This window comes from Sodiomyces alcalophilus, assembly GCF_042370955.1.
Source record: "Sodiomyces alcalophilus JCM 7366 unplaced genomic scaffold ACRALscaffold_1, whole genome shotgun sequence".
In the NCBI taxonomy this organism is placed as follows: Eukaryota; Fungi; Ascomycota; class Sordariomycetes; order Glomerellales; family Plectosphaerellaceae; genus Sodiomyces; species Sodiomyces alcalophilus.
Window position 1 is genome coordinate 647,822 of NW_027263532.1, and position 21,400 is coordinate 669,221.

General features: G+C 55.8%; 6 protein-coding genes across 6 annotated transcripts; 2 read left to right on the top strand and 4 right to left on the bottom strand.

The window, feature by feature from the left end:
• Positions 1 to 23: 23 nt before the first annotated feature.
• ACRALDRAFT_1067707 (uncharacterized protein) lies at positions 24 to 1,320 on the bottom strand (the record flags this gene model as incomplete). The annotated part of the gene is made up of 3 exons (XM_071017476.1): positions 24 to 1,076; positions 1,143 to 1,224; positions 1,286 to 1,320. 3 exons carry the CDS (start codon positions 1,318 to 1,320, stop codon positions 24 to 26), a joined length of 1,170 nt encoding a protein of 389 aa, XP_070878504.1.
• A 356-nt stretch (positions 1,321 to 1,676) lies between these two features.
• On the top strand, positions 1,677 to 3,127 carry ACRALDRAFT_1074238 (uncharacterized protein; the record flags this gene model as incomplete). Its single annotated transcript, XM_071018217.1, has 2 exons — positions 1,677 to 1,853; positions 1,922 to 3,127. The coding sequence occupies 2 exons, from the start codon at positions 1,677 to 1,679 to the stop codon at positions 3,125 to 3,127; spliced, it is 1,383 nt and encodes a 460-aa protein (XP_070878505.1).
• Positions 3,128 to 3,583: 456 nt separating this feature from the next.
• Positions 3,584 to 5,939, top strand: ACRALDRAFT_2030768 (uncharacterized protein). The gene is made up of 4 exons (XM_071020672.1): positions 3,584 to 3,696; positions 3,750 to 4,438; positions 4,490 to 4,843; positions 4,895 to 5,939. Exons 2-4 carry the CDS (start codon positions 3,815 to 3,817, stop codon positions 5,498 to 5,500), a joined length of 1,584 nt encoding a protein of 527 aa, XP_070878506.1. The 5' UTR covers positions 3,584 to 3,696; positions 3,750 to 3,814; the 3' UTR covers positions 5,501 to 5,939.
• Positions 5,940 to 5,966: 27 nt separating this feature from the next.
• ACRALDRAFT_1060463 (uncharacterized protein) lies at positions 5,967 to 13,096 on the bottom strand. Its single transcript, XM_071016236.1, has 7 exons — positions 12,978 to 13,096; positions 12,439 to 12,899; positions 12,260 to 12,373; positions 8,553 to 12,169; positions 8,120 to 8,353; positions 6,456 to 8,057; positions 5,967 to 6,378 (listed from the first exon to the last, which is right to left on the bottom strand). The coding sequence occupies exons 2-7, from the start codon at positions 12,542 to 12,544 to the stop codon at positions 6,268 to 6,270; spliced, it is 5,784 nt and encodes a 1,927-aa protein (XP_070878507.1). The 5' UTR covers positions 12,545 to 12,899; positions 12,978 to 13,096; the 3' UTR covers positions 5,967 to 6,267.
• A 384-nt stretch (positions 13,097 to 13,480) lies between these two features.
• On the bottom strand, positions 13,481 to 16,644 carry ACRALDRAFT_1079407 (uncharacterized protein). Its single transcript, XM_071018898.1, has 5 exons — positions 16,408 to 16,644; positions 15,845 to 16,352; positions 15,715 to 15,784; positions 15,441 to 15,661; positions 13,481 to 15,366 (listed from the first exon to the last, which is right to left on the bottom strand). The coding sequence occupies exons 2-5, from the start codon at positions 15,915 to 15,917 to the stop codon at positions 14,036 to 14,038; spliced, it is 1,695 nt and encodes a 564-aa protein (XP_070878508.1). The 5' UTR covers positions 15,918 to 16,352; positions 16,408 to 16,644; the 3' UTR covers positions 13,481 to 14,035.
• Positions 16,645 to 17,084: 440 nt separating this feature from the next.
• On the bottom strand, positions 17,085 to 21,323 carry ACRALDRAFT_2129101 (uncharacterized protein). The gene is made up of 3 exons (XM_071023970.1): positions 20,326 to 21,323; positions 20,223 to 20,270; positions 17,085 to 20,164 (listed from the first exon to the last, which is right to left on the bottom strand). The coding sequence occupies exons 1-3, from the start codon at positions 21,110 to 21,112 to the stop codon at positions 17,547 to 17,549; spliced, it is 3,453 nt and encodes a 1,150-aa protein (XP_070878509.1). The 5' UTR covers positions 21,113 to 21,323; the 3' UTR covers positions 17,085 to 17,546.
• Between the last annotated feature and the right edge of the window lie 77 nt (positions 21,324 to 21,400).

Consider the following 21,400-nt stretch of genomic DNA (forward strand, 5'->3'; position numbering starts at 1 on the left):
TCTGCGGGCCCAGTGCTCTTGTACTATAGTTTAGATTTCCCTTCCTGCCCGACCTGGGCCGCTCTCATCTTCTGAGCGCTTCGGAGCAGGGCATACAAGGTTTGCAACCGGGGAAGGTCTACGCCTCGAGCGCGTGCGATCCTCACGGGGTTCCCCAGAATGACCTCGAGTTCCAGCGGGCGGGCGGCGTCCCAATCCAAGAGCATGCTCGGCCTCGCGCCGGCATTCCGCTCGGTGCTCCTGACGATGCGCTCCGGCGACGCCATGGTGTCCGGGAACGGCCGGCCCAGGATCCGCGGCACGGCGTCCCAGATCTCGCGCATGACGGCTAGCAGATGCGCGCGGAGTTCCGGGTCGGTCAGCATGTCTGCGTTGCCGCGGCCGCCGCTCAGCACGGCGCTGGGGTTGAAGGCCGAGTTGATGCACAGCTTGTGCCAGCGGACGGTCTGGAGCCCGACCTCGTCGTGGGCGTCCACGTCCCGGATGCCGCCCCAGCCGGGGCCCCACCAGGTGCGTAGCTGTTCGATGTGACGGGTGCCATTGCGGGCCAGGTCGGCGTTCCCCCCGCCGTTATCCGACCCGAGCCCGTCTGTGTATGGTCCGAGACTGATGCGGGTCCACCTGTTCTGGCGCACGACGCCTGGGGAGGTCTGTTCGGCGCTCACGACGGTCACGGCGCTGACGATGGGGTTGGCGGGGAACCGCTTGCGATAGGGGTCCTCGACGCCGACGCCGTTTTGGATCAGCACGATGCACGAAGTCGGTCCCACGAGGGGTGCGATGGTGGCGGAATCGTCGGCGTGGTCGGGGAGAGCCTTGGTCGTTACGAAGATGTAGTCCCAGCGGGTGGTCGCCGGTGCGTGCTGCGTCGGGGTTGATGACGATGGCGGTGATGATGACGAGGCATGCCCTGGGTTGTCGTCGGTGACTTGTGCGGCGGCTTTGACGTCAGGGAAGACGGCATGGGGTTTAAAGGTGTAGTCGCCGAACGAGTGTGTATGAAGCTGTACCCCGCATTCTGCTATGGCTTGGTAGTTGGACCTCGCGACGAGCGAGACGCGGACGTTCCGATCAGGCTGGCTCAGTTAACGTCACGTAAAGTAATGATTCCCCCTGGCACCTGCGGGAAGAGGGTTACTGACATGGTGAAGCCGGGATGCATAGAAACAACCGACGGCGCCGGCGCCGATGAATATAGCGTTGATGGGACTTGTTCTGACATCTCTGGGATGGTGAGTACTCAGCATTCATGTCGCCAGGTCGAAGCCTTGACTTTTAGACTAACCGTGTGTCCGAGGGAGTGGAATGGTGAGTGGTCATGATGTCGCCAAAAGCCAGCTGGTGTGCGGTGAGAAGTTGAAGTTGCGAGGAGCCGCGGGTGATGATGCTATGGGCTGTGATGTCACTACGAAGTACCGGTACTTGGTACAATACGGCAACCTGCAGGGCTTGGCGTGATCCTTGGGTGCACGGACCACTTACGGCTGGCTCAGTTCGAGCGGCTTCTCGGGACCAGCCGACGCGACGCGTTGCAATATCGCAACCTCGGCGGGATAGCGGGAGTCCGAGTCCTCGACTTGGATGCAGGATCATTGGATGCCGAAATCCAACACGGGATCGCCATCCACACGATCCCCATCCGTTCCTCCCCCTCGCCCAACCACCACATCGTCGCCATGGCCCGCACGCGAGGGCAGTCGGCCCAACAAGGGCGCGTATTGTCAGCGTCAAAACCCCAAGGCACGCCTCTCCGGTCCTCTCGTAACGCGCCTGAAGTCTACGATGTTGCTAACTGGGAACAGGAAGCGAACCTAGTCGTGTCGGAAAGCACACAACAAGTCGACGGCGGACAAGTCATCTCGAACAAGCAGCATCCCATCAACCGCTTTCATCGCCGACCAAGAGGGCTCCATCTCAACAGGTAACGACGGTCCATGCGACACCTGACAATCACGGTACGAAACGCCCAGCCGACACCCATCACGACCCAGATTCAGTCCGAAAGCGTCCCCGACAACAATACCCCCCAGATCCCCTCGTTGAAGAGACTTCCGAAAGGCTCGACCCTGTTGGCATTTGGGCAAGAGACGGACACTGGCCGCAAGAATACTCCGAACCCGGCATAGAACGTTTACTTCCGCGAAAGAAGTCCTTCCCGTCGTCTGCCTCGTCTACGACGCCGAGCGACCAGCAGCCGAGGGAGGTGAAGAGTGCGCAGTATAACGACCCTCGTTATGAAGTCTTGCTCCAGATAAAGGGCACGTATTTGGATACGTCTGATCTAGATATCACGGATGCTAGTAAGCGACTCATACAGGACCTACTTCATAGTACACAGCCGATACCGGGGAACACAATATTCGATGATACAACATTTCTAGACGCTTGTCGTAACTTGCCGAGTAAGAATGAGGCCAGGGTTATCCAGGATATTTCCCGGCTTATCGTTCCTTCTGCCGAGACTCTTGCTCTCCGTAAAAAGGACCTTGGATGCCTAGCCGAGAGCGTTAACGAGGGATGGAATAACTCGATACCCCTAACAGGTACTCGACCTCAACCCGACTACTCTGTTGGATTCAGACGCGAGGCATTCACCGACGACCAGCTCGCTAAGCTGTCCCCATTTATTGGCGACTTTATCACCGGCGACCAGTCGCTCTTCATGGCCACGTACTATATGTACTTTCCCTTTCTTACGTGTGAGGTAAACTGCGGGACTATAGGACTCGACGTCGCGGACCGCCAGAACGCGCACAGCACAACGCTTGCGGTGCGGGCTATCGTCGAGCTTTTCCGCGCCGTGGAACGCCAGAGCGAAGTCAACCGCCAGATCCTTGCCTTCTCCATCTCTCACGACCATAGGTCGGTACGCATATACGGCCACTATGCAGTAATCGGCGAGACTATCAAGTATTACCGCCATCCGATCCGCGCGTTCGATTTTACAGGGCTAGACGGTAAGGATAAGTGGACGGCTTATCAGTTCACCATGAACGTTTACGAGAGATGGATGCCCACACATTTTGAAAGAATATGCTCGGCCATCGATCAATTGCCCTCCGAGCCATTTTTTGACGTCTTGTCGTCGCAGTCGGAAACAGAGCTATCCCAGGACCTGGTGGCCTGATGCAATCGGACGTTGGCTCAACTTCCGTGCCTGGCGATCAGGACAGTCAGTAGGACCATGTCAGGCAAGGACAAGTTGCTACGCCAGGCATTTCGTTCACAGACCCCAAGTGGCTAAGAAGAGGAGGGGCCCTACGAAGTAGGTCAAGGGTTGCGGGTCTCACGAGTCCCTCTACCTTTCGTCATTGGCTGCCTTTGGTGACGCGTAATCTCGAGATTCGACTGAAGCTGGTCAACAGCGCAAGCTACCCCGGCGGCTTGTCACGCGGCGGGGACTGAAGATGGTCAAACAGTGACGCCGAGTTCGGTCCAGGCCGAGTCCGCGTCTCTTGATACCCCGCTTTTGCACGGGCCGAACGCCACGGCGCCACAGTGGCTGGGCTGAGGGCTATGTGGGGCTAGGTCGCCAGGCACCCGTTCCTAGTCCAGACGTCAGCAACTTCAACCTCGATTCATTCACGCCTCGAGCTTTATTCTCTTCGTGACAGATGCGGCTCGCTCATATTCCACTACAACCGAGATGCGGTGCTTGTGCAGACACAATCTTCAGGCATGAGAGGGTCGTCGCGAGTGAGGGAGCTGTCATTTCGTCTTCGTATCTTCTCGCTGACAGAGAATCACAGTATCGGGCGACGAGGAATCAACGACTTATAGGTGCACCAGGCCTTTCCCATTCCCCCAGCACGGAATGGTCCGTACTATAGTTGATGATCGCCTGCTATGCCGCCTCCCTGAGTGTAGTGATTGCGCTATCGCACCCGAGTTTGTTTCAGTCCACTACGACTGTTATACGATCTATCTGCACGAGTCAAAGTTGGAGCCAAATGAGGCCTTGAGTCGGCTCTGGGTCGTCGGCTTATGGAGGAGCCCTTGGCCGAGAGCACCGCTTATCCATCTCAGCCGGAATAATCTCCCTATTAACCAAGAAGCTTTAATAAGAGTGGCCGAAATATACGGGATCCCATGGCTCTCTAGGTTTCCGCCAGAGATTATCCATATAATTCGACAATTATCTCTCCATGAATTGTTATGGCGATCGATTTCAGTGATTCACTTGGCAGCTCAGCTATCTATACCGTCAGAGCCGCTTTCAAAAATCCCGTTAGATTCCATCCTATCCTGGGAACGAGGGGCCGAGCTTATACGCACATCGTCGTCGTCTCATCCGCCCTGGGTCAGGCTCACAATTAGTCCCGACGGCATCTCCAAAGTAGAGCGTCTCGCCAAGCGGCCACAGTATAATGGCACCCAAACCGAATGTCTGGCATTTATTGTTGAACAAGACCTTGCGGACGTTGATGCCGAATTCAAGGTACCTTGTTCCCGCGTATCCCTTGTCTACCACGGCCATCTGACGTTCTAGGATGGCCTTCTACGTCTCTGTCTGCCACGACCGCAACGAACATTACAAATCTGGAATACACCGGCACCCCCCGACCCAACGACCTGTCTATTCCGCCCTATGCGACACGTTACTTGGCAGCGTCTTCATGCCATTGAATTGGATCGGATTTGCGGCATAACCTTCTTCTTCGTCGGCGGCGAACTCTACGGTATTTATGTTCACCACTCACCAGACTCATGCGCCGTGGAAGTATATAAACGCTTTCCGAACCGTCGTCGGTTACGGGCAGTTTGGTGTTATCTTCCTATAGCACGAAAAGACCGAGTGGTCGTTCTGGGGACGCGTACAACTGAGTTTGGGCTTAACGTTCTTGTAAGTCCCAGGTTGAACAGATTGAATGGCATTATTCACAAGGCTACCTAGGTTCGAACGCGCCTTTCTGGTGACGTTATTATAGGATGCCTAGGTCAGCGGTCCGATCTCGACCGTCTGCTTGGGAAAGACCAAATCACGTTTATTTACGGAGAGCCCGACGAACTGCAACCCGTCCTAGTCTTCGGGGCCTCCTGCCCCACGCCCGTTGAAAAGAGCGGCTTCCCCCGGCCCTTCTCTCTACAGGACTTCCAGCCTACGCCACCAAGGGCCTACTTCTCATGGGCTCCTCTGAAAGATGTGCTGTCTACACACACGTTCTACGACAAGGATACTGGGCTATGCAGGGGTATCATACTGTACTACGAGAACGGCGGTTCGCGCGCTGTTGGTCAGTGCCGCCTACACGTCGATGACAGTATATTGGTGGCCCGACCTTCCAGACTCTGCTTCCAGGCTACCACGTACTTGACTCGTATTCGAAAACAGGAGCGTCATGGCGTCCGGGTCGAGTTTGGGGCGGGTGGCGATGATCCGCATGGGCATGGTGGTGGTGAGGGGTGGGAGTGCCGGCCTCTTCGCGGCGTCTTGGAGCTCACCTTTACGGAAGATGCATCCTATTTAGCTGTTGCGGAGGATGCGCAGAAGTACGACTAAGGAAGCCCACCGTTGGAAACATCAGCGACAGCATGGCCTCGTCAGCGGTCGGTACATCGATGAGGAAGATGATGATCGCGATGAAGGGCGGCGACGGACCAGGAGGACATAGTCTGTTCAGACATGTCGTATGGTCTCGCAAGCCAGCAGAGTGCTCCAGTCGCCTGTTTCCTCCCCTTCTCTTCAGTTCTCCTTCACAGATGATTCATCCTAGCTGTTGGGGAGTGCTTCGTAGGCTTATTCGGCTGCAGACGCGTGATGACGGGGAACTTGACAATCCGCAAGCCGGTAAAGACGCAGACTCCTTCGTTCCAGTAACTGGGGTTGACTTTGTGATCATCAAGTATCCTCTTGTCACTTACATGAATAATGTCAGCTCACTTAAAGGTACCAATACTCACGTTTACAGCAGACCCGATATATACTCTGTATATATCACGTGAATAATCCAGGCCTTTGAAATGCTATCGAGACGTGAACTGCAACCCGAAGGCTTCAGTATAATCCCCAAACGACAGTCAATTGAGGATCCTAAACTATCTAGCTATCTAGGCTACACATTAAAAGAAACCCGTCCGATGGGTGCAGTGCCACTTCATCTCCCTCGTGCGGCAAGTACAGAAAGAATAAAAACGATCAAAAAACCCTGGCTATCCTTCATCGCAACACGGTCTGTTTTGCCCTGCCCCCTTTTCCGGATCATCTAGAAGAAAAGAAAGAAAAGAAAAATCAAAAGAAAAGTACAATGCCTCAATCAGTCCCCCCGACTACCTTGCACCAGCCATGATGCCCTTGTAATAGACATGGCTGAGGTGGAGTGAGTGCTGCAAATACGCATCCTCCGTCAGAGGAAGCCCAAGAATCCGGGAAGCATCGCGCTGCAGAAATATCGTTAGTGAATGCATCTCATAGACACCAAAACGCAAACTGCGACTCGAAGAAAAGGGCCGCTTACCGTAGCTGCTTCAGTCGTGTCCATCACCATCCTGCTCACGAAGCCACCCATCTCCGACAGCGCAGCCAACCGCACCGTGTCCGAGCCCTCAGTCGCCTCCCGAACACCCGGCAGCGCCTTGACCAGAGCCTCCAAAGTCTCCGCCGGAACCTCCTTGCGCTGTTCGTAGAGGTCGCGGACCTCGAGGAAAGACTTGTAAATCCCGCCTCCGAGCCTCCACCCCTTCACCGACTCCTCGTGGCCCTCGAATTCGCCCAGGAGTTCCGCCAGCTGATGGTACTTCCGGCTGACGATCGCCGACGGGGCCACCTTGCGGACGAGCGTCTCGTGGGCCGTGTCGTACGAAAGGGCGCGAAGGAGGCACTGCACCTCCGCCACCGCGTCGTCCCGCACGCTGCGCATGTACAGTGCCCGCGCCTCCCAAACCCACGCCGACGGAATGTGGAAAGACTGCGTCAGCGTCGTGAATGCCTCGCTGTCTTCCGCCCCAATCTCCCCGGCATGGCGAGCAAGGTGGTCCTGGACCGCCTTGGCCCGCGCCGTCGGGTCGCTGAGGTGAAGGAGCACGAAAGTCGCCCGGAGCCAGCTCCCCTCGTTCACGAGCTGGTCGGCAAACGACAGCGTCGCCGCGTCGGCCCCCTCGGGAGAGTCGGCCGCGCCGGACTTCTTCCGCGCCGCGAGCAGACCCTGCCAAAGCTGCCAGCAGAGCCGCGCGTCGAGCGGCGACAGTTGAAAGTTCTCAGGCCGCAGAACCGCCTCCAGATCCGTGTCGTCGTTTGCAAAGAGCTGGAGAAGCCCCCAGAGCAAGTCCTGACGCCGCGCCCGGTCTCCATCGTCCCAGAGAGGGTCGATGCCCTGTTCTGCGTACCACGTCTGCGGCCAGCCCTCTCGGTCTTGCGCAATATCATTCGCGAATTGTTCGACCGCAGCAGAAATGTCGTCTTGCTGCGAAATCACATACCACAACCGCATCCCAAACGCCTGCTTCCAGTTCAAGCTGAACCGTTTTGACATGACAAACGTCTCCAGCCGGTCGACCACCGGCACGTTCTCCTTGCCTTCGCAAACGCCGGCATTGCCAGCAAGCAGTTCGTACATGGCCCGAATAGTATCTTCAAACTCAGAGAGAACGTTGTTGTTGTGCCACTCGTCCAGCTGCATGCGCATGTCACGCTTGGACTGCTCCGATGTGCCGATGATGGACACCATTGTCGCAAGCCGAAAGTTCTTTCCCTCGATGAGAAACTTGCACGCATCTATAATTCGATGCCCAGCAAGAGATACCAGCGCCTTTTCTTCCGTCGACTTGGCCAGCGCTACGGACCGCTTCGTCGCCGGCTCGACCAGGTCCTCCCAGAACCGGGAGAGCCGCTGTCTCCGCGACTCGTCCTTACCCAACGCAGGCCCCGATGGGACTTCGTCAAACAAAATGCTGGCCAGTTCCCATACAAGCTTCTCGTGCGCATTCGCAGGGCTGTTGCTCACATCTTCGTCGTGGAATAGGTTCGTCAAGCTGTCGGTTTGCAGAGAGACGGCCGGAACGCCGTCCACCACAGAGACCTGGGTCAGGCGCATGTGGTTGTCGATGGCCTTTGCAGACGACTAGAAAGTGATGTAATGCGTCAGTCGACTACTCGGCCGAATCACAGGTTAGGCAAACATACCTCGTTGGAGAACTTGAGCATGGCGATGCCGGGGCCGTCATCTTGGGAAATGATCCCCGAAAGCGACATGATGCCCGTCTTGCCCGCGACTCCTCGGGTGTGCGACGACGTCGCCGGGATTACCAACGTCCCGTCAGGACCCCACGAAGGCTTCACGGATCGATAGAATGCGCGGTCGTTTTCACTGAGGTCGGACTGGTCGCCAAACGTCTTCTTCTGCCGTTCATAGGGCCACTAGAGACAAGGAAGGAATCTCAGCATTTCATTCTCCACCAGTTACTACATGTAGAGTATTACACAGGACCACCACTCCTTAGGCTCCCACCGGCGAAGGGCCTGTCAACGCTAAACCACAGTCTGGGAAGAAAAGGAGGACAAAAGGAAAGAAACGAAAGAGGAAAGAAAACCATCAGGCAATGATGCGGGGACCAACCTGAACAAATCCAGTCGACGACACAGGCGCATTGTGCGCAGGTGCCGGAGCCTTCGTTTTGTCGAACAGAGAGTTCATGAGGTCGATGCTGGTCGCGAAACCACGCCCGTCCGACACAACCCGCGTATCGCGTCCCGCCATGCCGCTGACCGGGCTGGCCTGCGCTCCCGCATCCATGGCGCTCTTCAGGAGTGCCCGGTCCCGCTTCTGCGGGCTAACCGTCTTCTGCAGCATGTCCATCCAGTCCTCGCCGTCGGCAACTTCGACCTGCAGTGGCGCCATCGAGCTCTTCATGGCCCGCATCTTGGCCCGGAGAATGCCTCCCGGCGTGTCCACAACCGGTGAACCAACGCTACCTTCAGGCGAGTCACCGCGTTGCTCTGCGGCGAAGTCACGCCCCGGCGTAAGAGGTGCGTCGTCTTCGGGCTCGGGCGAGTCATAGCCGTCGTCTACCATAATCGCTTCTTCATCACGTTCAGTCGAGAGCGTCAGCGAATTGGACTTGGAGCCCACCGAATCATACCTCAGGAGGAGAGCATCGCCTTGGCTGTTTGAGTCTCCCATGGCAGCCTCATCGCCATCCAACGCTGCACGAGAATCGAACGCGCCAGGCAAGGCCTGTCGCTTCCGCCGGAAGTCAAAGGTGTCGTCTTGACCATCGCTCATATCTTCGTCTCCAAGGCTACCAAGTGGCGACAGGCCGGACACATTGTCCTGCTCGACTTGTGTATCATCACGGTGTTCCGTATCGGTGTCGTCCTCATCGTAATCAAGGCCGTACGTCGTGAAATGCTCAACCGAGAACTTCCAAACGCCCGTGTCAGCATTGTAATCAATAAACGTGGTATCCTCGATTCTCCGGAGGCGCTCCATGTGCTTATTGATACGTTTGGCGTCGGCCGTGGGCCGCTTATCCCGACCTCGCGGCCACGATTGCTCGAGGCAGATGATGGCAGGAACGTTGAGTCCCTTGCCGACGGGCGGCTTCTTAGCGGCATTGGGATAGACAGTGGCAGACCGAGTCTCCAGGACGACGATGCCCCCAAAGACGCCGTCGAGATCAATGTTGGTGAGGTCCACTGGAACTTGGAAGCACACGTAGCCCACATTATCGCGGCCGACGGTGAAGTTGGCAACTTTCTGGCGCTGCATTCGGTTCATCGACGAAATCGCATCCTGAGTGGGGCTCATCCAGTACTCGCCAGGCGCCTTGTCAAAGCTGTCGTGGGTAGCAGCTGGTCGGGATGGGGTGGCATCTTCCTCGTGCACAATGGCCAATTCCTTGCCGGTGGTCTCATCCGCACCGGCAGATTCATCCCCGTTGGGCACAGCAGCCGGTTGTTCCTCAACAACGGTAGTCGAGCTTCGCGGCGTGGCAGCGTCCTGGCCAGCGCCCTCGCCACCATCCTCCGGCGTGCTGGTATCGAAACTGACCCGCTTGGAAAGCTTCCGTACGCCGTTAGCCTGCTCCAAAGCGGGCTTGTCTTTGGTTGGCGTGGAGAAGAGGTCGCTCCGCATGTCTCTGTTGATGACGAGCTTTCTCATGCTGCCCGTAGTGCCGTAGTACCGAGAACCCGAGCTGGCAGAAAATGCACCGGGCGTAAGAATGCTATCCTCGGCCGAGAAGCTCTTGCGGAGGCTGCTGGAGGACACGCTCTTGGTCAACCCCTTGTTCAGGCTTGAACCGAGGAGACTGCGGTTCATGCTACCCGGCGTGCTGGAAACACTGGACGGGCTGGTCGGAGTACCATAGGTGCTGTATGAGAAACCGAAGCCTCGCTTCTGGGGCGTGACAAATCGCGAGGCCGAGGCGGGATTCAGCTTGTACATGGGAAGGATAGAGCTACGGCGCGTCTTGGCCTTGCTCGACAGTGGGGTCGCGAGAGGACCGGGATTCGGTACGTCGTTGGCGCCGAGGTTGGAGAAGAGGGATGGAGTGCCATACGCCGACACGTCCGAGATGCTGGCGGTCAATGTTTGTTGGGGGGCATTGGCGTTCTGCGAATTACCCAAAAAGGACCCGCCGAGAACGGACCCTCCCTGTTGCTGCTGAGGTTGCTGGTTCGTCGTGCTCGAGAAAAGTGAAGGTTGCTGTTGTGTATTCTGGGATCCGAACAGACCACCTCCCGTGCCAGTTTGCGAGGTACCGAACAGACCACCGGGCTTCGCCTGGTTCTGAGTGCTCGACTGGAATAGGCCGCCCTGGTTCTGCTGCTGGTTCGCAGTGTTGGTCCCTGCCCCACCGAACAGGCCACCCGTGCCAGTACCGGCCGTGTTCTGGGTCGCAGTCGAGCCGAAGAGCCCAGTCCCTGTTCCAGCAGGCTTCTGGCCAAACAGGCCGCCACCCGATGCGGCGTTGTTGGTTGCCCCAAAAGACGACGTCGTACCAGTTCCAGTGCCAGAGCCGAAGAGGCCACCGGAGGTTCCAGTGTTAGATCCAAAGAGACCACCAGCCGGTTTCTGCTGGGCCCCTCCAAACAATGAACCGGTCTGCGCCTGTTGACCGCCGAATAACCCTCCAGTGGCGGCTGGTTGTTGCTGCTGTTGCTGCTGTTGACCGCCCCCGAACAGCCCAGTACCACCACTGGTGGTGTTACCAAACAAACCGCCGCCCGTCGTGGTGTTCGAGCCCGTCGTTCCGAACCCGGAAGTGGTATTGGTAGCACCAAAACCTGTCCCGGTAGTGCCTGTGTTTCCGAAACTGAACCCACCAGCCGGTTTGTTTTGCGTACTGGAGCCAAAGAGACCACCGGTACCGGTAGTGGAGGTATTGGCGCCGAAACCAGTGGCGGGTGTTGCTGCTGCACCGCCCGTGTTGCCAAAGAGGCCACCGGTTTGAGCGGGTTGGGTGGTGGCTGCGCCCCCAAAGAGACCTCCGGTAGTAGCGGGTTTGTTCTGGTTGCCGAAGAGGCCGCCACCACCACTGCCAAAGCCGCTGGTAGTCCCTGTTCCAAAACCAGACGTATTCGTGTTACTGCCTCCGAACAAGGACGTCCCGGCCGCGGGGGTGGCTCCAAAGCCCGAGGACTGCTGATTAGTGGCACCGAATCCGGTGTTGGTGTTGCTGAAATTGGAGACACCGAATGCGCCCGTTCCGGTGGCATTGCCATAGCGGCGGCCTTGGTTGTAATCCGTGAGTCTTAGCTCTTCTGCCGACCACTTCTTGTACGGGTCCTGAAAGAGAATGTTTTGGAACGCGTTGGACTGGCTACCGGTGCTAGTAGACTCCTTCTCTTGGTGAGCCTGGAACGGAGTGGCGTTGGTGCCTGGCGGATCGCCGACATTGCCTCCGATACCAGGGTTGTTTGTAGCGCCGAAGCCGCCAAAGCCGCCGCCGGAGGTGTTGCCGGAGCCGAAAAGCGACGTGGAGCCCGTACCAGTCGTGTTGGTCTGGCCGAATGGCTTGGTACCGCCGAACATGCCGCCCGAGCCTCCGAATCCGGAAGACGTGTTCGCGGCCGTGTTGCTTCCGAATCCGCCGAAGCCAGTTCCCGACGACGCGGTATTGGTGGAGCCGAAGAGACCACCACCGGTAGAAGCGGTGTTCGTGCCGAAGCCAGTGGTAGCAGGCTTCGCAGCCGCGCCAAAGGCGCTATTGGTATTTCCAGACCCGAAAGCTGATTTGCGTTAGTATATTGACAAAGTCGAGGCACTCAAATAGCTTAAGAAGTCACAGGAGTTTTTGGAGTCGCAACAAAGAGACATACCTGTTGAGCCTGAGCCTGCGCCGAACCCTCCTCCAGTAGTACTTCCAAACAAGCCAGTACCACCCGTGTTTGTGTTGGAACCGAAAGCATTGGTCGTGTTGGTGGAACCAAATCCTAATAATGAGCGCGTCAAGTCAGCTAGACACCCCGATAAATGGACAATGCTGGATTGCACGTACCTGAACCCGAAGTGTTTGTCCCGAAGCCGCCGAATCCGGATCCCGACGACTGGGTATTGGTGTTTTGGCCGAAGCCTCCAAAGCCGGTACTACCAAATCCCGACATGGTTTATATTTGGCAGGTCGACTTGGCTATGGTAGGGAGCAAAGCATGAAGTGACTTGTTAGCGCGGTGATCGATTCCGAGTGTTGTGAAAGAGCTCAAGGTGTGAAGCTCATTAGAGTGAGCCGGTGGCGGCGTTGGGAGTGTTGAACGTGTCGTGTCGTACCGTGTCTTGGTGATGGAAATGGCGTCGCGCGCGAGTGTATGACTAGTAGAGATACGTCGTCTGCGAAGGGAGACAGATGTTCAAGAACCTGTGCACCGTCCGGCACTCGGCGCCGAGTGTGCCGCCGAATACCTTGCCGCGTTCCCTGCTCCAGGCGTGCGCAGATTCCAAGCTCGATATCGGGAGCAGGAACTGGAAAGCAAGAGATGGTCAACGACGCGTCGAGGTGATGCGGGAAACAGGAAGGATAAAGGCGGAAAAAATACTCACAATGCCCGACAGATGAGAGAGGATATGTCAGTATGACCGCGTTCTATGGGCTGTTCTGCTGTCCGTTGCTTGGCTGGTTCGCTTCCGAAAAGCTGAAGGAGCAGGGGGATTGACAAAGGTGGAACGTAGGTGGAAAGGATGAATATGGCGACAAAATAGAGAGAACCTTGCCCCGTCGTGCCGATGTTCTGTGGGGCCTTGTTGCCTGAGGACTTATGTAATACATTAGCTGTGGTGGGGCTGAAGCCCAAACTTTAAGTACGAATACCTCCTTCGTACACGTTCCCGACGAGGGCAAAGTTGTTATGATTAGGTAAGCACAGGGATACAATAGGGGCTTTACAGCGTAGATATTCGTACTGGAAGCTATGGATAGGTACAGAGAGCTGCTCCTTAGGTCAGTAGCTTCTTGGTTATGTCATAATCACCATGATGCTCGACTTTCAGGTTGTTAAACAAGCAACCGCCCATTGAGAGGCTTAAAGACCAGAATACAATTCAAGACGGCCAAAGAAAGGAAAAGGAACCCCTTATTAACCTCTACAACTTTGTTCCTCATACCACAATATGGTATAAAATAGATCTATTGGGCTTGCTGCTATCAGAACGACCAGAAAACTGTCCCTGCGAGTCCAAGATCATATGAACACAGTCTCACTGTTACTGCGGACAAGCATAAATTCCCTCAATACTATATACTCGTGGTGCGGAGAATGCAACGCCAAAAAACAGCCCAGATTGCTCGTTGTAGCCAAGGGAAGATACCATCGAAGGACAACAGGCACAGTTTCTGTACCATACAAGTCTACGACGATAGCCTCTGGGTCGAGGAGATGTCTCTCAAAATGCCCGAAACCCAAAGAAAAAACCATAATCAAACTACTTCCTCCACTCGTCCGAGTCGTGCCAGAACAAAAACGTCCAGGAATGCCAGCGCGCACATGTCCAGCGATTCGCTAGTAACAGAATTCAGGCCAAACCAAACGTAGTTTCAGCCGCCAGGCCACTTGCCAATGGAGCCGTTCAACATGGCCCCGCCCCCGTTCGTGACTGGGCACTCAAAACTGGATCAAATCCTGGTTCTGGTTGTTCTGCTGCTGTGGTCGGTTCGTTGCAAAGGGGTTGTTGGTGCCTTGGCCGTTCAGACCGGGCATCCCGGTTGCGGAAGACTGCACCTGGCTTGGACCGTAGGACACCGTCGGCATACCAGTGAACTGAGTGCGCAGGAAGGGATTGTTTCCAGTAGCTTCCGCCGTCAGCCTCTGCGCACCAGAACCGGCACTGTTGACAAAAGTACCGGGCGCAGTGTGCTGTGCTGGGATACGAAGCTGGCCCGTGTTGCCAAAGGTGTCCTGGCCGTCTCCGGTAGAGAGCAGAGCATTCAACCTCGCCTCGTGCTCGCTTACGTCGTTCCTAGCCGACCCGAAAGAGTTCGTGGCATTGACCTGGTTGAAGGTAGACAAGGTCTTCTGCTCAGGCAGAGTCCCGAGTGCCGGCATGGATGGGGCCTTTTGCGCTGTTGGCCGTCCGACTGAGGGCGCAAAGGGGTTGTTGGATCCCGTCGCCATGGGCTGTTGCTGCTGCTGCTGCTGGTTGTTGTTCGACGCCCAAGGGTTATTGCTGCCGGCTTGTTGGAAAGGCTCCTGTGGTGACGGCGACTGTTGCTGCTGGTACATATTATAACCCGTAGGCTGGGGAATGAACCCCTGCATGCCAGTGGCCTGCTGCTGCTGATGCTGCTGCTGTCCAAACGGACCCACGTTCATCTGCGGCTGCATCGAATAACCCGTATACCCATTCGCAAAACCTGTGGCCATCTGCTGATCCTGTTGTTGCGGAAGAGGCGAAACCCCTCCATAAGAAACGGGCATGTAACCGGTAGGCTGCGACTGGACCGACTGGCCTTGATCAATGGGGTTTGCGAAGAAATCAACAGCGCTGCCCTGTTGGTAGCCCTGGTTGAATCCGGTGTACTGGGGCTGGGCCTGGGGCTGGTTGGGAGGCTGCGCAGGTGTGTCGTCGAAAAGGGACAATGCGTTGGTTTCCTCGAGCTCCCGACGACGACGCTCCTCCTCCTCCTTGCTGAGTTTGATGGCCTTCGCCAGGTCATCGTCTTCGGCGTCGTCCGCGGATCGACCCTCCCGTCTTTTGCGGTCCTCTTCCTCCTGGTGTTTGCTCGCCTCAATCGCCAGTCTGTACTCGGCATCTTCCTCGTCGATACTGGGCCGTCGGCGCTCCCTGGGCTGTCTCTGGGGAGCCCCTTGGAACTGTGGCGCGTATTCCTCCAAGCCAGTCACGCGCGACTTCCAAGTCTTCCGATCGCTGCGCTCGGCGCGCAGTCTTTCCTCGTCCAGTATAAGCGAAGTCAGTTCCTTCGCCGCAACCCGGACTACTTTCAGGTCAGAACAAGGCCCACAAGAAAGCAGATTGTACTGCAAGCTTCATCGCAAGAGGGGAGCCTACCGTTCTGTCCAACATCTCTGCCATCGTCGTCGATGTACTGGAATTCCCGTAGTGTCTTGATGATGTAAATGCTCTCCCGCGCCCATGTTACGACAAGTTCCGAACCCTCGTGCAAGCAATAGTCCAAAACCTTGAGAGCTTTCAGAACGTGTCTCCAGTTCTTTCCCTTGTCGTTCATGCGTTTGTCGAGCATGTCCATAATCTCGTAGAACTCGTTTGACCTGCATATTAGGTCAGCTTCGATGTGGGGAGAGTGTTGTAGGACAGAACTGACGAGGCATATGTCAGCTGAGCAATCTCGCTCATCTGTGTGCCAGTCGGGCCCCACGGATCATTGCTCGTAGCTTGGACGCACAATAAGATCAGTATGTATCGTCAATGAAAGTCTGAACCCGACTACCAACCTTCCCGAACTTTGACCTGGGCACTTGAGTAGCCCTTGGTGACATTTTTCACACTGCGAATGACCTTTGACATGATAGGCAGACGGTATGGCTAATGCTGTGAACGACCCGGTTATAGGTATGATCTGGCGGGAGAACCTTGGTGATGTCGACCCAGTGATAGAATGGTGTAGATGCGAAAGATCAGCAAGTCCAAAGGTCCCGTTGCGTCAAGTCGGTCAAATTCGTACCGCCGGCGAGGTAATGCGATGGGAAAAGAACGACGCGAGCACAGCAAGGCCTTGGATAGGATGTCGGCAGCCGCCTAGAGGCCAGTGTTGGGCGTTTTGCGAACAGGACAAAATCAAGTCGGGCCAGCGTCACGCCTGGCAGAGATATTGGCAGACGCCCCGAGGGTTTTGTTGTCGGCGGAAATGATTATCGCGAGCGATCGTTGGTCGTTTCGCAATGAGAAAAGAATGAAGATGGACGATTCCTTCGAGGCGAGCAAAGGCGACAACACCTGATGCTACGACGGTCAGACGAGGACACACGTATGCAGGTCTACGTTGGGCAACACGTACTTCCGTAATTAGCGCCGTGTCTGGGTCGGAGCTGGTCGGATGCGTAACGGGGATTCGGGGTGAGGAGGTTGTCGCTTCTGCAATGTCCAATTATCAATCTAATAAAGTTGAGCGAACGCTGCGCGACAACTACCCGACGGCGGAAAAGAGCTTTGGATGGGCGGTCGGTAATAATCAACCCTTGTCTTCTTGAGGGGCTTGACAGACGGTCGATCTAGGGTGGGTGGCGTACGTACGAAGGAACGAGGCTGGAGAGGGGTGTACTGAGCTGAGTACCAGCTACGTACCTCACTTGTCCCTTCAAGCAGGGCAGAGGTTGGAAGTGATGCAATCAGGGGAGTGAGGCCCACGGCATGACTAAGATGTCTTTTCTTCGAAAATACTTGCCTTCTGGTAAGTACGTACAAGGTACCTACTTACAGCGTGTATCCAAGCACACCTACGAAGATCTGTCAAGTTCCGACGATTTTGACAATCCGTCACCAAGTTAAATCGGACAATATTTTCTGTCAAACTACTGAGGATGCTCTTATTATGAATTGGCATTCTATTACTGTGCACATATACTAATACACTCGTCTTGGTAGCCCACAGAGCACATTTGAACTGTTGGCGACACCGCAATGCTCCTGTTGGACCAACGGGAACATGGATACTCTCCCTATAAAGGGCAGACTGCAGCACTTCACTTCCCACATTTCAAGTATTAATTGGCAATCGGTATTCCCGCTGTACTATCCATCTTCATTGGAAATGAAGTGAAAAACGAAAAAGGAAATCAAGCCAGATTTAAACCTATGAATTCGATCCTATTATCCGTGCATACGCCCGGTCCAGTCCTGTAACCCCATGCACGAAACACGAAATATGAAAACACCAATACCTCCAAAGCATCACCTGGATGAGGGAAGAGCGCCCTGCTTTCTCTGTAATCAAACATCGTCGTCGGCACACCTTGTGCCCATCTCGCAGCTGGTGTACCTGTCAAGCTGGATCTTGACCATGGAAGTCAAAGAACACAAGGCGGGAATCACTGAAGCGGATTGATAGCCTCTTTCATTACGTTGTGTCCGCTTGATCACAACCCTCCGACCCGTACTGAACATGTCCAACCTGGAGTGTTTGCTGTTGCAGCTAGTTCAAGATGCGGTGGCTGTGGTAGTTGCGGTAGTTATGGTACTGGCCGCAGGCAGCTCTGGCGACTCAGATGGAGGTACGCCTGTTTCTGAGCTGTCCAATCGAACCTGAACAGTGTCCATGGCCTGAGACGTATCGGCATCCGGGGACACTTCCTCCTCGGCTTTTTTCTTCGCCTTGAGCTCAGCAAGCCTGCGCCTTTCCTCAATCCAGGCAGGGGGAAACCCGGGACCACTGGCAGCGTTCCCGTAGTCACTCTTCTTGGCACCCTTGGGCCAGCGACCCGGGCCACGGCCTGTCCCGCCAGTTTTGCGCCGTGCTGAATTGCCGGCCTTAATTCGGCTGGCCGCTGCCCGCCGTGCGCTACTGCCCGCTGAACGCTGTGGCCTTGTGGGCCTCCCCGGCGTATTGGCCTTTGCCGACTGCGCCACGCCACCCCGAGGTCGGTCCGCCCGCCGGCCGCTGGGAGGTGGGAATACTTCGAACCTCGACACCGGGATGTTCTTGTAAGCCTCGGTCCAATCTTTAACCTCGACAGGGTTAGAACTCGTCTCTGTTGTTACAGGTCGCGGTTGCTCAAGCTGGTCTGCGATCTCTTGACTGGTCACGTCCTGCGACTCAGTAGCCGGTCCGACTTGCGTGGAAGTTTCTCCGGCGTCATTGGAAGTACTTGTTTCTGTTGTTTCGTTTGTTTCGTTTGTTTCGTTTGAACCTTCCAACGAGCCAATATCCCCCGCAGGCGCAAGTGACTTATCCGGAAGCCCAACTTCAATCCCATTGGCAACGTGATTCGAGGAATCCGATGCTTCGACCGCCGCCACGCGATCCTCGTCTTCCTCGCGAGGCGCGATGGCAGATATGGCAGGACCCAGCTCGAAATTGGTAGCACCGCCACTTCCCATGACATACGGTGTCCACGTCAAGGCTTCTGGGTTCAGCTTGACGTAGTTCTTTGCTTCCCATTTGGCCATGTACTCATGACAATAAGCAAGGTCGATTCGGAAACCATAGAGGCCGGTACGGCTGTCCCGTATCAGGCATCTCAACCCTTCCAGAGCTGCAATCACATCATCGGGCGTGAGTCCGGTGTCGTCGGAAATATGTCTGAGGCTCAACCCTGGAGGGCGGCCTTTCCTTTCCGCATCATGCCACTGCGCCAACAGATACCGGCACACGACTAATCGCCAATAGTTCCTGTATGACACGAGTCCCATGTCGGACAAGGGTTTCTCGGGCGAGCCCGTTTTCCCCTCGACCCTGGTAAGAAGATAGGAGAAGTCGATCAGCAGATTGCCATATCCCTTGCGTTGGTGAATTGGCAATGTCAAGATGCAAGACACGTTGTTCTGGCTGCTCGCTCGCTTCTCCTTCGAAAAATAACCAACAAAGTGATATCCGAGGTCATCATACTCGCATAATACGTAGAATAGAAACGGTTCAACGTCGTAGTAGAGCGTTTTCGAGCCAAGGAAGAGCTTTGCGAGCAGGCAGAGGTTCTGGCAGTAGACTGGATTCTTTCGGCCATCAACCTCAAAGACCGAGACAGAACCATGTCGGTAAATCTCGTCCCCCGGAGGGTGCTTGACAGGACACTTGAGCTTATGCCGCCAGGCCACGTAGTCCGAATTCATGTACTTCAAGCAGAATTCGCAGATGTACAAGATGCGGTTCCGGCTATACTCCTCTGGATAGGGTGCAGCGTACCAGGTGTCGATCTCCCAGCCCCCGAACTCAATGCACTCAATGTGGCTGGCAGGTCCGGAGTTCTTCTTGGATTTCCGGCCCTTCTCGTGACCATGATTGTCACCAAGCTCAACGACATGTAGAGACCGCCACTCCTCCTCGGCCTTCTGTTTCGCCTCGTCAAACCGCCTTCGGTCGTCATTGGTCGGCAGCGTCTTGGATGTGTCGGCCTCGGCATCATTGAGAATCCCCCCGTACGGTTTGCCTTTTACGTCATCGGTTTCGCGCTCCAGGAAAGAATAGAATGGCTGAGGTGTGTGAGACAGCATGAGTGCGGGCTCCCAGTTAGCGGATGGTGCTCGTGATGCCCTCCTTCCGTCGGTTCGCGCTTTTCGTCTTCGACCGGTGCTCAACTTCTCGGATACGACTTGACCCAGCCTATCTGGGTCAACGCGCATTTTCACGACCATCCTCTGACCCCTCCGCGTTATGGTCACAGCTGATGTATTACGCGTAACTTTCAGTCGCAGCTTGCGTGGCTCGTCACCGTCTGCTGTCACCGAGCGCCTGTCCAGTGATGCATTGTCCGAGTTGTACTTCTGATCGCCATGGGCCCGTCTGTGACGCTTGCGAAGTGACATGGTTGTATTATCCGTTTCGACAGACGATGATGCTTTCCGTTTGCGAAGCGACCGGGACCCCTCCACCGAGTTGCCGTCGATAAGGCCCGAGCCGCCCACGGATTCCTGATCAATGTTTGGACCAGGGCCATCTGGGGCCAACTCTAGGCTTCGCATCGATTGTTGAGCTGAGTGCCTAGAAGACATAGGGGTTCGAGAAGTTCGCCTGCTCGGGCGTTCGGCCGCGGCCGCGGAAGCGGCGAGCTCAGCGTCATCTCCCAACGACGTACACTCGGGGCATTTCCAATGCTGGGTGGCTAGAAATGTCTTTAGTTGGTGGAAGGGAAAGAGAAGTGACTGCGCCAGAAAACTTACTTCCAGATTGCGGTATAGAACCAGCTGCTCGAGCACAGTATTGGTGCGCTGGATCGCAAGTTAGCCTGTGATGTTCCAAAGCGGCGGGATGTTGCACGCATACAGCTCTCACCGCACCCCAGACATGTCAGAGGCTCTTCAAACTCTTCTCCAGGGTCATGTTCCTCGTCTTGTTTACAGAACACGCAGATGGTGGGCGTCGCTGCCTCCGATTCCTCGGCTTCGTCCCCTTCAGGTGCATCTTCCCATGGCAGTTCCCCATCAGACTCTTCTGACGTATTCTTTTGAGACGACGCATCGTCATAATCGCTCTCGTCCTGGCGAGGGACGTCGGCCCCAGCTTCGCTCTCGTCATCAATAGACCCTTTACGTTCAACGTTGGCCTCATCGAGACTCGGGCTATGGTCCTCTTCGCCGTCCGCATTCGTGCTGTGATTCGGATGACTGTTCGGATCTCCGTCCTTGGACATGGGCTCATCAGAGGATCTTTGGTCGGTTGCCACGACCATCGCGCTCTCTTGATGAATATCCTCCTCTCCTTCGGCATCTCCTTCACTGCATGGATCTTTCTTTCCTTCGGCATATCCTTCGCCGCATGAATCCTCCTCTCCTTCGGCATCTCCTTCACTGCATGGATCTTGCTTCCCTTCGACTTTCGCTTCAATGTTTGTCGCTATTGTGGGCTCCTCTTTCCCCGGCCCTGGTGGCGAATGCGGGTCATCCTCGGCACCCTGACCGGTCGACGGGAGAGGGATATCCGGGCCGTTGTTCTGGGCTATAGAGTCGTCGTGTATCTGTTTTGCAGGACCTTTGTCCCCGTGGTCCATATCTTCTTCGGACACTACCACGCTCTGTTGTAATTCCTCTTCCGCTATTTGCGCGTCCGCCATTACGCCAGGGTGTTGCGGTATCGACGATAGGATAGAATACCAAGAAGCTTCACGGGTTCCGCGTGCGTAAAAAGGGAGGTCAATGTCGCATGGTAGTCTTGCAATACTGCGGCTCCATCCAGAGTATGAGCCAGCAGCTGAGGGGCTTGTTGAAACTCCAAAGGCTTATCGATGTGTTGTTGCGCGTATGCCACAGGGAAGGCGCGACGGGATGACTAAGGATATTGTCAGTGCCTTCCCAACTAGCGCTCAGCAAGTATCGGTACTGTAACATCATCCTACACTGAT

Coding starts and splice junctions, on each gene's coding strand:
- ACRALDRAFT_2030768 (XM_071020672.1), top strand. CDS start 3,815: ATGGTCCGTACTATAGTTGATGATCGCCTGCTATGCCGCCTCCCTGAG. Junction 4,439..4,489: donor ACGTTGATGCCGAATTCAAG/GTACCTTGTTCC, acceptor CTGACGTTCTAG/GATGGCCTTCTACGTCTCTG. Junction 4,844..4,894: donor AGTTTGGGCTTAACGTTCTT/GTAAGTCCCAGG, acceptor AAGGCTACCTAG/GTTCGAACGCGCCTTTCTGG.
- ACRALDRAFT_1060463 (XM_071016236.1), bottom strand. CDS start 12,544: ATGTCGGGATTTGGTAGTACCGGCTTTGGAGGCTTCGGCCAAAACACC. Junction 12,170..12,259: donor CGCAGGCTCAGGCTCAACAG/GTATGTCTCTTT, acceptor AACGCAAATCAG/CTTTCGGGTCTGGAAATACC. Junction 8,354..8,552: donor CGTCGACTGGATTTGTTCAG/GTTGGTCCCCGC, acceptor CCTTGTCTCTAG/TGGCCCTATGAACGGCAGAA.
- ACRALDRAFT_1079407 (XM_071018898.1), bottom strand. CDS start 15,917: ATGTCAAAGGTCATTCGCAGTGTGAAAAATGTCACCAAGGGCTACTCA. Junction 15,785..15,844: donor CCAGGTCAAAGTTCGGGAAG/GTTGGTAGTCGG, acceptor TGTGCGTCCAAG/CTACGAGCAATGATCCGTGG. Junction 15,367..15,440: donor CAGAGATGTTGGACAGAACG/GTAGGCTCCCCT, acceptor ACCTGAAAGTAG/TCCGGGTTGCGGCGAAGGAA.
- ACRALDRAFT_2129101 (XM_071023970.1), bottom strand. CDS start 21,112: ATGGCGGACGCGCAAATAGCGGAAGAGGAATTACAACAGAGCGTGGTA. Junction 20,271..20,325: donor TCTGGGGTGCGGTGAGAGCT/GTATGCGTGCAA, acceptor CTTGCGATCCAG/CGCACCAATACTGTGCTCGA. Junction 20,165..20,222: donor TTCTATACCGCAATCTGGAA/GTAAGTTTTCTG, acceptor AGACATTTCTAG/CCACCCAGCATTGGAAATGC.